Raw genomic sequence first — 13,684 nt, forward strand, 5'->3', positions numbered from 1 at the left:
TCCCTGTTATTATTTGGTTAACTGTCTTTACAAACCTTTTCCAATGAATTTTTGTTTATATATAGAAATAAGTACAATACAGAGATGTTTTTTAAATGTGATTTTTTTTCCTAACTTGAAAAATTAGGAATTGACAATCATAAATGATATTTATACTTACTTTTTAAAAAAGATTTTATTTATTCATGAGAGATACAAAGAGAGGCAGAGACATAGAGGGAGAGGCAGGCTTTCTGTGGGGGAGCCCGATGTGGGACTCCATCCCAGGACCCCAGGATCACGACCTGAGCCGAACGCAGACGCTCAACCACTGAGCAACCCAGGCGTCCCTATACTTACTAACTTTTTAATTCAATGATATATCTTGATAATTTTTCTGTTAGTATACAGTACATTCTTTTCATTTATTTTTTAAAGATTTTATTTATTTGAAAGAGACAGAGAGAACACGAGCAGGGGGAGTGGCAGAGGAAGAAGCAGACTCCCCACTGAGCAGGGAGCCTGACTGAGGGTCAATACCAGGACCCAGGTTCACAACCAAAGGCAGATGCTTAACCAACTGAGCCACCCAGGCTGCCTCCGTAGTACATTCTTTTTAAACTGGTACCTAGTATTTGGTATGGTTCCACCTTATTTTATTAAAATCTTCTCGTGATATATATTATATTGTTTCTAGTTTTTCCACTAATACAACTCTTGCTTTTTATGTGCACAAAATGGAGATATTTGTTTGGAGTCATAGAATATATGCATTTAGAATTTTGCCAGTGTGTCCTCTGAAGTGCTTGTTTCTTCCACAAGCAATCTGAGAATGCCTGTTTCTCTACCACTCAGCAAGATTGCTTTTATGAAATCTTGCCAGTCTGAAGGTAAAATATTTCCTTGATTTCCCAGTACCTTTCTGGGGTGGGAACAGGGAAGAATAATAGGAGGTGTTCTCAGGTGAGGGCTGCAGCAGATCATCTGGTTGCAGAGGTTTCCCTTCTCTTGGGTTCCACTGCCTTTCACACACTGTTGGCTGCTCCAGCAGGGACGTAGACAGAGCTGCTGCTCCATGCCTCATTCCACAGCCTGGCTTGTGCTCCTGATGACCTAGCTGGTTTTATCATCTTTTGTGTGTCATTCAGCTTTCAGGGTCTGCCACTTCTTTGGCTGTCTTCCTCCACTCTCTTTGCACCCTCTTTGTGGCATTCTCTTGTACATTTATTTTGGTATGCAGTTTTATTTTCCTACATTATTCAGTCTTCTTTCCATCTTTTTTCAATTTCTGTAAGTCCAAGGGCTACTGTTAACAATGAGGTGTATTAGAAAGTATCTTTCCTGTCATTTCTCAGATTTAGAGTAGGAGCAGGAGACTGCACTTCGTTTGCTGGAACCCTAGTCTCATTTTAAATATCAGGGTAAAGGCAGGTTTCACTAACATTGTCATATAGCAGTATCAAAACTTTGCAGAGTTCCAGCCTAACTTTTTGATGATTACCACAAATCTGGTCTGCTATTTCAGTTAAAAGCTCATTTAGTCTTCTTTAAAAAACCTTAATTTGGGGGATCCCTGGGTGGCTCAGTGGTTTAGCACCTGCCTTTGGCCCAGGGCGCAATCCTGGAGTCCCGGGATCGAGTCCCACGTTGGGCTCCCAGCATGGAGCCTGCTTCTCCCTCCTCCTGTGTCTCTGCCTCTCTCTCTCTCTCTGTCTATCATAAATAAATCTTTAAAAAAAAGTAAAAAGCCTTAATTTTAAAATCACAATCAGTGCTTTTTTGGTCTCTTACTTTATTCTCCTTTCCACTATATTAAAAATGGATACATTTTGATCCTGTCAGTACTTAAAATAATAGGTGATGTTTATCGTTACTCATGTACCAGGCACTGTGTTACGTGCTTTCTTGGATTATTCTTCATCTTTACCACATTTTTGTATCCATGAGGTATAGGTACTTTTATTATCCCTACTTTACAGAAGAGGAAATCTGAGTACTAAGAGATGAAGGAATGCTTGCCCAAGGTGACATATTAATGTAGCCAAAACTCAAATCCAGGCAGTCTGACTCCAAAATACTGGTCTTAAGGTCTATGCTAAATATTCCTATTTAGTTGCCATCATCCCAGCTGAGTGGTTTCATAATATTGACAGGTTCATTATGATTACTATAGGAATTTTCCACACAGTCCTATTAGGATCAAATAGTAAGCCGTATTTCTAAAAATTCTTCATGTTCTTTTCTCAAGTTTTATCTCTTGGGACCACTGTTCTTAGATGTGAAACTAGAGTTTATTCAGATGACCAATTTCGTCAGTGCTTTTGTATAACAGCATCATTTCACAGTTTATTTTCATCATGTCTCAGCCTATTAGAAATGCTGTATATTTATGTTTTTGTACAGTTAAAAACATACGTGGTGATCTTAAAGATTGAATAATTATGCCTCAATTTTTGAGTTCTGTTGTTACCTTTTAAGGGAGGACAACTTAGTTATTAAGCAGTAGGAATATCATTGTTTCTTCTAGACAGTATGTTATCTGATTCCAGCATATCTGGGCATTTTGGGATCAGAAACAAATGGCAGGAGTGCTGAGAATATCAGGAGTGGATGTTTTCCTGGTGCTGAGCAAGGAAACTAGGATTTGGTCATGAAAAAAATTTTAGGTAACCAGATTTTCCAAATCTTCAGATGTATCGCATTCTTGACTGATTCTTATTTGGTCTTAGGCAAAAGGAAAAAAGCCCCGATGTGTTTCAAATAGATAACGTTGGTTAAATCATTATTTCACCAGATTTAATTTGGGTTTAGGAAGTAACTATTAGAAGGTGAATAGAGTAAATGAGCTCACTGTGTAACCTTAGAGAAACTCATTGTTTTTATTAGTAATAGCAAAATGTAGACTTTGTATCTGAGATGCTATCACTGACAGAATTACCATACCCATATTAATTCATATACAAAAATCTTTTCCCAGACTATCCAGATAATTAAAGGAAGAATGAAAGAGGACTGGAGGGATGATGTGGAAGCAAGGAGGGACAATATTCGAAAGTCTTTATACCCTAGTATAAAGAACAAGAAACTTTTACGATGGAATGATGATAATATATTTTCTTTGCCATTTTTATAAAATAATTATTTAGAGAAAAAAAAACATTTTAAAATGAGATGAAAGATTTCCTGTAGGAAGGTACACCTTCAACTGTGTAATGCTTTGACTTGAGCTTTAGTCCTGGAGCCAGAAATTCCCAATTAGGACCAGACTGATGGTGGCTTTAGGCAAAGTACTTTTTTGATGTCATTTTCCTCTTTCTGTAATTAGAAAGCCTGATACTAACCTACATTTCTTATCATGATTAAAACTTGCATCACACAGTGCTTTGGCTAAATAGGAACTTACCAAATGTCATATGAATAATTGAGATTATTTTAGATTCCTTTGCAACTGTAAAGAAATGTGAAAATACTAAAACAGAGAAATACCTTTGTGTTTGAATGGAAAGCAACTCAGTGGCTTTAGCGGATCTCTTAGAGAACAACAGCTATTAGTCCCTTCAGTGAGTGATAATATATAAAATGTACCTTTGAGGAATGCATATTGTCAAATCACTATCGTCATACTTGTAATGATTCAGACTGAATTCTCAGACCAAATTGTCTAATAAGAGGTTTTTCGGCAAGTGAAATTCAAATATTCTTAACCAGCAGTATTCAGGTCTTAAATTGATGGTCTCATGTCTACTTTAAAATTAAAGGAGTGTCATCTTAGTATCAATGTAATCAAATGTATTAATGTAACAATCAAAGCTTTTATTTATTAAAATGATATCTAATGAGTATATTAACTGTCATAAGTATTCAGCTCTGATATGAAAAAATTATTTTTAAGCATCAAGCAGGCATTGACCTTTATAATGCCTTATAATTTGATTAAACTGATAGAATAAGCAGTCATATTTTTGGCATACTTTGGCATTTTTCCATAGATAATTTGTATTCTCAATATTTTTTTTATTATACCTTGTTTTAGTGATCGTGGTGGAGAAGACCCAAACCAGAAAGTAATCCATGGGGTTATTAACTCCTTTGTTCATGTTGAACAGTATAAGAAAAAATTCCCCTTAAAGGTAAAAATAAAAAGCCTCCTTTAAAAACATAATCAGTCCTTTAATTTCTTAAACTACTTGTTCTAATTTTTAAAATATTATTTTAATTGATTTATATAGTTTTATCAGGAAATCTTTGAGTCTCCCTTTCTGACTGAAACAGGAGAGTATTACAAACAAGAAGCTTCAAATTTATTACAAGAATCAAACTGCTCACAGTATATGGAAAAGGTAAGAAGGAACGTACTATGTTAAATGCATCATCTCTTACATATCAGGCATGATTTTATTTAACATTTGTTTTCTTAGTTAATTTATTTCTTTGGTGAGGTTTTTTTTTTTTGATCATTACTCTGAGCTATAGCTAATGTACACTACCTATTGATAAATTGGGGCATTCTCCATGAGAAAAAAATTCTATCCAATTTTCATCATGGTTGATACTTCTTGATAAATCCTGATTGCTTGATTTTCTTGTCTTTAAAATTAATATTCACATTCTCGGCAAAAGAATAAACTATATTTTAATTTAGTAAATGTTTAAGGAATAGGACAAGCATAGAAGCTAGGTGTGTTTGGGTTTTTATCTTTCCTTCTTTTCAAATGGAAGGAAAAATATAATAATTCTAAATCCTTGGATCAGTTACTCTCTTGGTCTGTTCAGTTTTTGGAAGACTGAGAAAAACCTCCACAAGAAATTTTAATTAATCTATAAACCAACACATATTGATTACTATTTTTAAATTTTTCTTTGTTTGTTTGTTTTTTTTTTTAGTAAAGGAATAGTCATGTAATAAAGTCAGTTACCATATAAGATGTATGAAATTTTTAGCCAGGTTTTTTCATTTGTGGTGTTGAGTTCCAAGCGTTTTATTATAGAATGATTTTTGGTAGTTTATTTAGCCAAGAAGACAATGTGTTACAAGTAGAATAGTTATAGAGTGGCCTCCATAAGTCACAGGTCAAGAAATATCAGTACTTACTGATACATTGTTGTATATTCCACAAAGCCCAGGTATAAAAGTCTGAGTTGTTTAATTTTCTTCCTGCTGTTGTTACTAATTAGCTATAGGACCTCCAGTACGCCCTGTAGGACATTTTTCTATATCTATTAAGTGCAGGTTACATACACCAAGTCAGTGGTTCTTAGCTTTAGGCCATTTTTTTGCTTCTTAGACTCCTGTTAAAGGTTCTAGATCCACTATTGAAAAGTGCACTGGGATTATCAGTGATACATATCCTCCTTGTTATATTTGGCTCTCAAAAAGAGGCTCTTTTCAAAAATATTGTATGTTCCACTTATAGAACCATATAATGTCTAGAATATGGACTCCTGACTCTAATTCCTCCTACATTTAGTTAAGCCATAAACATTAAAGTCATAGTACACTGTAATGACTAATAGGCATAGTCCTTTTAAGGGATATTTTTATTTTAAAAGAAAAACTTTTTGATAAAAATGACTTTCTTAGTTGATTAAATATGTGCTGAACATCTTTTAGTCCACATACTTCCTTGTCTACTTTTGGTTTCTTTGGCTTTGCCCTGGACTTTTGGCTCCACAGGGGAGCAATGTAGGAAAGATGCGACCCTCTCTTCAGTCTTTGCCTCATTTTCCAAAAGGTATCTGAGAGGTATTCAGGAGCGATGTGTTATTTCCCCTCTCAGCATCACTTTCCTTCCCAGTATCACCTTCTGATGCCCAGACAAACTTGGCAGTACTCCCCAAAGGCTTAATATACAGTTTTCTGGAACCATTTAAGCTCAGAAACTCCAGTTACAATAGTTTCACATTGCAGAATGCTTTCAAAATCTAAACATTTGTATGTGTCTGTATGTGCTAGGATTTTTATTGCAAATGTAATTTTGTTTTGAGGTAGAAATGAGCTAGATTCTCTAGCTATTATCTTTATTAGCTGGTTCTTGTTAATGTTAATCAGTGTATTGTTTGTAGCCCAGTGTTTCTTATATAGGATAAGCTTTACTAAAGCTCTTGATTGACATTTTTAACTATGGCTGAACATATTTGACTTTCAGAAATTTTAATGAAGTCTTTAATTTGATAATTCTCATGTACATACTGTTTATATTTACATTTTATAAGAAGAGGGACCAACATAAAATAATTAAATTAATGTACTTGATCCAGTTGATGTAAACTATTTTTTAGTTTGATAGTTAAATATTCATAAAGTGACCATCTGTTCTGGTTTTTAATAATTTTTACCACTTTTCCTGTTGCATGTTGGGTTGTTTATATAATAGGATGATTAGAGTCAGTAAATGAAAACAAAATGCAGACCATTTAACTTTAGTTCGTGTTCGTAAGATTTTGGTAAAACGTAGGTGATAGATATTAGCCTAAATAAATATTTGAAATGATTTATAAAATGTCGGTTTAAATTGGTTATGTAATTCTTGTTACCTGGCCATTTTTAATTGAGCCATTAAAATTAGATTACCTAAGTTATTTACTGATATTACAGGTTTTTCCTCATAGTGGGTCATGACTATAAGAATATATTTTTAAAGGTTCTAGGTAGATTAAAAGATGAAGAAATTCGATGTCGAAAATACTTGCATCCAAGTTCATATACTAAAGTGATTCATGAATGTCAGCAACGAATGGTAGCAGACCACTTACAGTTCTTACATGCAGAATGTCATAATATTATCCGACAAGAGAAAAAAAATGGTAAGTGATATGAAATAGTAAATGTGAATAGAAATTAAATTAGAAACCCACTTTCTACATCATCTCCAAGCTTTCTTAGAAATCAAACATTAAGAAAAAAAAGGAATTCAAACATTTTTAGTAGTAGTCTCTCAAATACTCCATATGCCTTTTTACCAATTCTTAATAATCTATTTTAAAAGACTATTTTGGAAAGATATGTTTTCAAAAGGTATTCCAAAGTCAAAAGCTAGGGAAAAGTGTACATTTTTTTATATATCACAAGGGCTAATTTCCTTAATATATTAAGAGTTTCTAATAAATAGAAAAAAAAGCAAAGATGAAAAAGAAATATAAATTGATTTTAAATATACGCAGATGCTCAATCTTATTCAAAATAGAGGAAAATACAAAATAAAGATATGAGATTCTAGTCATGAGCAGTAAAAAAATTGAATTTTTTTTAAAGAAGAAAGTATTGTCATACAACGGGGAATAACAAGGAATAAACATAACGAGATACATGCCAGACCTACACAGGGAAAAAAAAAAAAAAAAACATTGTTGAAAGCAACATTGGTTTATAGATCCAGGAGAATCTACTCAAAACTGAAGTGTTTTTGTTTGTTTGTTTTAATTCTGAAGGTTAAACTCTTAGACTAAGAGTCTAAGAAAAGTCAAGACAGTCTTGAAGACCATTATGAGAAGACTTTGCAGGATAGCGTGACTAAAACCACAGTAGTGAGGACAATGAGGCCCTGACGTGAGGGTAGACAAATAGACCAATGGACTAAATTAAAACAGAGCCGAGAAGTAACCCCTACAGAAATCCTTGGCTTAAGCCCATTGTGACATTGTAGAGCAGTGGGTGAAGGATAGTCTTTTTAACACATAGTGCTGAGTCCACTGGATATACATTTGGGAAAAAAGCAAAATTTGATCTCTACCTCAGACACCATATACAGAATCAATCAATACATTGTAGGCTTTTGACCTACATGTAAAACAGTAATACTTCAAGAAGATGTTATAGGAGAATAACCTCACAACCTTGAGGTAGGGACAGATACTTTAGATGAGACACAAAAAACACTAACCACAAAGGAAAGATTGATCAAGTGGACTACATTAAAGTTAAAAACTTTGGATCCTTAAAAGACCATTAAAAGTATCAAAAGATAATCATAGGGTAATATATTTGCAATCACTAAAAACGGTTTATGTCCAAAATATAAAATGGTCAGGAAATTTGAATAGATACTGCAGGGTAGAGTATATCCAAGTGGCCAGGAAACTTATACAAAGGCCCTCGATCTTATTAAAGTAGGGGAATGCAAATTAAAAGCCACACTAAGATATCAGTACTCACATTTTGATATAAAATTTAAAAGACCAAATATACTAAGTGTTGGGAAGTGTGTGAAATAGCGAGAACTTGTTATGTACCCTGAGCTCAGAGTATAAATTGATGCAACTACTTTGAAAAACCGACATTGACTCTTAAAGCTGACTGTATGCACATCTTCTTGATCCAACCATTCCTCTCCTGGATGTATAATCCCCCACCCAAACTGCATGCAGATATGTATAAAAAGGAACAAGAATGTTCATAGCAGCCTTAATTGAGTTAGCTCCAAACCAGAAACAATACAAATGTCCAGTAACAGTAGAATAAAGTACAGTATACTCCTACAATGGAATATTATTAGAGGAGTGAAAATGAACATATTACAACTACATACAAAATGTAGATGAGCCTTATAAACCTGTTGAACAAAAGAAACCAAACATGAAGGAATTGTATGATTCCATTTTTATCAATAGTTCAAAACAGACAAAGCTAATCAGTGGGTTGGTAGGTCATGACAGTGATTACCTTTGCAGAAGAGCAAGAGGAGTAGTGATTGGGAAGAGTTATGAAAGGAACTTCTGGGTGTGGAGAATGTCTGTTTCTTACTCTGGGGGTGATAACATGGGTATGTATGTGTTCACTTACACATAATTCATTGAGATACACATTCTGGGGGGGATTTGTACACCTTGTGTATGTATGTTATATTTCAAGAAAAAATTTAAAAAGCATTGCACTGAGACATGATTTTCAGCTCTCAATGGGAAAAACCAAATGTCTGATGACACGTTGTTGCCAAGAGAACTTCCTGGTATTGGGAGCTATGTTATAAGGATCTGCCTATAAGATGAAGCTTTAACTCAACAGTTCCACTTCCAGGGATTTATACTACAGATATTCTTGCCTATATACAGAAATATTAATTGTAATATTGTAATATCAAGAGATTGGAAACAACCAAATTTTCATCAATTTTTAAGAAATTGTAGTATAGCCATATAATGAGGTGTTATGCAGTTGTAAAATACACCTTATGTAATGATATAAAAAGACGTCTAAGTTAAAATGTTATGTTCTAAAAAAAAAAAAATGTTATGTTCTTCAATTGCAAATAATACATAAAATATGCTACACTATTTGTATTAAAAGGGGCAGAAGAAAAACAGTATGTGTGTGTTTGAATATGCATGAAATACCTTTGAAATAGTATTGACTACAATATTGCTTTGGAGAGATGGGTGCAGGGAACCTTCTCTGCATTCTCTTGTAATTCTGCATTTTGAACTGTATATTACCAAATACATTAAAATATTTTTTTGAATTCTTTGGAAATTCAATAATCAAATTTCTTTTTTTCTTCAGACATGGCAAATATGTATGTCTTACTTCGTGCTGTGTCCACTGGTTTACCTCATATGATTCAGGAACTGCAAAATCATATCCAAGATGAGGGGCTTAGAGCAACCAGTAATCTTACTCAGGAAAATGTGAGTTACATAAGGAACTGGATATTTTTTCTCTTAATCAGATTATCATGGAGTTTTTCATATGATTTTACTGTTTTAAACAATGACAGAAAAGTCCTACCATTACAAATGAAACATCTTTATTAAAATGTTTTATACTTGCAGTTTGTTGGCCTCATTTTAGAATTTTCCATATTATTAGAAAATCATTGATTGAGATAGGCTGCTTCTTTTTTTAAATTTTTTTTTTAATTTTTATTTATTTATGATAGTCACACACACAGAAAGAGAGGCAGAGACACAGGCAGAGGGAGAAGCAGGCTCCATGCACCAGGAGCCCAACGTGGGATTCGATCCCAGATTTCCAGAATCACGCCCTGGGCCAAAGGCAGGCGCTAAACCACTGCGCCACCCAGGGATCCCAAGATAGGCTGCTTCCTAGTCATATTGATATGTTCATTTAGCAGTTGTTTAACTTCTCTCAGAAAAATACATTTGCTATTTCTAAATGTAATTGGCATTAATAGTTGTGATGGTCATAGTGTTAATCAGTGGTAATAATAGGCAACTTACAATTTATTTTCTTTATATATGCTCTGAATTTGGTAGTCCAGGAAGCAAATTTAAATTAAAAGAGTCTTCCCTAGCCCTGGCCCAAGCCTGAGCCCTGGCCTCCCGAGTTGCCCTCTGGCTCTCCAAGCAGCATGAGCTTCACCACCCGCTCCACCTTCTCTTCCAACTACCGGTTCCTGGGCTCCGTGCAGTCGCCCAACCACCGGGTCCGGCCCATCAGCAGCAGCGCGGCCAGCGTCTATGCAGGCGTGTGGGCCTCAGGCTGCCGGATCTCCATATCCCACTCCACCAGCCGGTGACACTATCCCTGTCTGGGGGGCTGGGCCGTGGGGATGGCCGGGGGTTTGGCGGGCATAGGGGGCATCCAGGGCGAGAAGGAGACCATACAAGACCAGAATGACCACCTGGCCTCCTACCTGGAGAGGGTGAGGAGCCTGAAGGCTGATAATCAGAGACTGGAAATGAAAATCCGGGAACACCTGGAGAAGAAGGGCCCCCAGGTTGGAGACTGGGGGCATTACTTCAAGACCATTGAGGACCTGAAGGCTCAGATCTTTGCAAGTGCTGTGGACAATGCCTGCATCGTTCTGCAGATTGACAATGCCCGGCTTGCTGCTGACGACTTCTGCGTCAACTATGAGACAGAGCTGGCCATGCACCAGTCTGTGGAGAGCGACATCCATGGGCTCCGCAAGGTCATTGATGACACCAATGTCACTTGGCTGCAGCTAGAGACAGAGATTGAGGCTCTCAAGGAGGAGCTACTCTTCATGAAGTAGAACCATGAGGAGGAAGTAAAGGGTCTACAAAACCAAATCGCCACCTCTGGGTTGACGGTGGAGTTGGATGGCCCCAAATCTCAGGACCTCAGCAAGATCACGGCAGATATCCAGGCCCAGTATGACGATCTGGCTCAGAAGAACCGGGAGGAGCTGGACAAGTACTGATCTCAGCAGATCGAGGAAAGCACCACAGTGGTCACCACACAGACCGCTGAGATTGGAGAAGCTGAGATAACCTTCACAGAGCTGAGATGTACTGCCCAGTCCTTGGAGATCAACCTAGACTCCATGAGAAACCTGAAGGCCAGCTTGGAGAACAGCCTGAGGGAGGTCAAGACCCGCTACGCGATGCAGATGGAGCAGCTCAACGGGGTCCTGCTGCACTTGGAGTCAGGGCTGTCCCAGCCCCGGGCAGAGAGGCAGTGCCAGGCCCAGGAGTATGAGGCCCTGCTGAATGTCAAGATCAAGCTGGAGGCTGAGATTGCCACCTACTGTCGCCTGTTGGAAAACGGGGAGGACTTCAGTCTTACTGATGCCCTGGACAGCAGCAACTCCTTGCAGACCATCCAGAAGAGCACCACCCACAAGATCGTGGACAGCAAGGTGGTGTCTGAGACCAACGACACCAAAATTCTGAGGCATTGAGGCAGCGAAACGGGGTACCCTTTGAGGAGCAGGAGGCCAATAAAAGGTTCAGAAGTTAAAAAAAAAATCTTCCCTACATATATGCTTGCTACCCAAAATACCCAGCAGTGATCCTCATATCCATAATACTTGTCTTTCTGAAGAGTTCCCTGGCAATCAAATGACTATATATACAGCAAGGTGTCTTTCCTCTCAAAATGTGTTACTGTCATCAAATCATGTTGGATCACCTTCTCTGTTATTACTAGGGATGGTTTAACGAATAAGATAGACATGACATGAAATGTTACTACTCTTCCTGAAGTAGAGCTTTGGCTCTTCATTTGCAGTAATTTCTGTACAAACATCATTGTTCAGGAGCATTTATTAACTGCTGATCATTTCAATGATTTTATTTTCTGACACAATAATGCATAAGTAAAACCACTAGTTTATATTATTAGTTTTTTAGGTTCAGGGTGTTGAATGATACCTGGCAAAGAGGCATAGACTTGTCAAGGATAGAGTGGGGAGGGGGATGGAAGTATAAGAGAATACGTTTGTAGTAGACCCAAATAATTTTAGTTGGCATAATTCCCTCCATTAAGTTCAAAAGCTCACTTTTGCACTGCTAGATACTTTTTCCCCCTCTGATATATGGGGAATTGTACTGCTTAGTTCAGAGATCTCTCTTTTCACAGATTCTGGCTTTTTAACTTTTCGTTCTCTCTCAGCCTTCAGTAGCTTTGGAGGCAGTTTTTGTTTATGTAATCATCTATGAAAGAATAGGCCTGGTAGTTCAGAGGCTGTGTCTTGTTACTCTGAATATAATGGCATTTCAACAGAGAGAAAGTGTTTTTAGTGGATCCTTCTGGCAGAAGTACTCCAATCCTGCATTTCTGGTGTTGACTGACAAGCTAATTTCAATCTTAAACTTTTAGATTTTTAAGGCCATCTTATCTAAAAACATTTTTGAGGGTGTGTGTGTGTGTGTATAACATTAATCTGCTTAGGGAAAATGTTATGCATAATTAAACAATTCTTCAGTAAGCCTAATTTTATCCTTAAACTTCTTAAAATGTGATTTGTACTTTCTATTTCATACTTTTAGATGCCAACACTATTTGTGGAGTCAGTTTTGGAAGTACATGGAAAATTTGTTCAACTTATCAACACTGTTTTAAATGGTGATCAGCACTTTATGAGTGCATTGGACAAGGTAACTTTTTTATATGTATATATAATTCTCTTTAATCACTATTCTTTTTTTTTTTTTAATTTTTTTTATTTATTTATGATAGGCACACAGTGAGAGAGAGAGAGGCAGAGACACAGGCAGAGGGAGAAGCAGGCTCCATGCACCGGGAGCCCGATGTGGGATTCCATCCCGGGTCTCCAGGATCGCGCCCTGGGCCAAAGGCAGGCGCCAAACCGCTGCGCCACCCAGGGATCCCCTTAATCACTATTCTTTAGGCAGTTTCAAAATTAGGGCTTCTAATTGTGTATATGATTTCTAATTTAGACAAAGTCAAAATAGAGAACTTTTCGATTAATAACTGGTTAAATGGATTGCTTGAATTATATGGGGATTGAATTTCCCATGTGTATGCTACATAGGGGAAATGGCTAATAAGCTAATGTCTTCTAAAAATGCATGTATAGGGACGCCTGGGTGGCTCAGTGGTTGAGTGTCTCTGTCTTTGGCTCAGGGTGTGATGCTGGGGTCCTGGCATGGAAAAAATAAAATATTTTTTTAAAAATGCATGTATAGTTTTAATATTCTTTAGTGCTGATTTTTTCTTTAAATATAGTACTTAGGCTACTATACTGAATAATATTTGAAAGAAAAATAAATAGGTTTTATAAACTTTTGGGTTTTGGTACACTTTAAAGGAAATTTGTTTACATGGTCATTAGAAGATTTTTATTTTATTTTATTTTTATTTATTTTTAGTTTTTAAAGATTTTATTTATTCATGAGAGACAGAGAGAGAGAGGCAGAAACACAGGCAGAGGGAGAAGCAGGCTCCATGCAGGGAGCCTGATGTGGGACTTGATCCCAGGTTTCCAGGATCATGCCCTGGGCTGAAGGCGGCGCTAAACCACTGGGCCACCATGGCTGCCCC

The 13,684-nt window shown here is 36.7% G+C and overlaps 1 protein-coding gene and 1 pseudogene across 12 annotated transcripts in view; both read left to right on the forward strand.

Moving 5' to 3' along the window:
• CUL2 (cullin 2) overlaps positions 1-13,684 on the forward strand; it is a 166,580-nt gene that overhangs the window by 131,953 nt on the left and 20,943 nt on the right. For all 12 annotated transcript variants that reach the window (XM_025478462.3, XM_025478471.3, XM_025478463.3 and 9 more), the window contains 5 exons: positions 4,013-4,109; positions 4,209-4,319; positions 6,621-6,783; positions 9,476-9,600; positions 12,670-12,777. In XM_025478462.3, coding sequence (XP_025334247.1) covers positions 4,013-4,109; positions 4,209-4,319; positions 6,621-6,783; positions 9,476-9,600; positions 12,670-12,777 — 604 coding nt within the window. The remainder of the gene's footprint in view (positions 1-4,012; positions 4,110-4,208; positions 4,320-6,620; positions 6,784-9,475; positions 9,601-12,669; positions 12,778-13,684) is intronic.
• Positions 9,948-11,646, forward strand: LOC112679006 (keratin, type I cytoskeletal 18-like; annotated as a pseudogene).

The sequence above is a fragment of the Canis lupus genome, chromosome 2 (assembly GCF_003254725.2).
Source record: "Canis lupus dingo isolate Sandy chromosome 2, ASM325472v2, whole genome shotgun sequence".
NCBI classification, from domain to species: domain Eukaryota; kingdom Metazoa; phylum Chordata; class Mammalia; order Carnivora; family Canidae; genus Canis; species Canis lupus.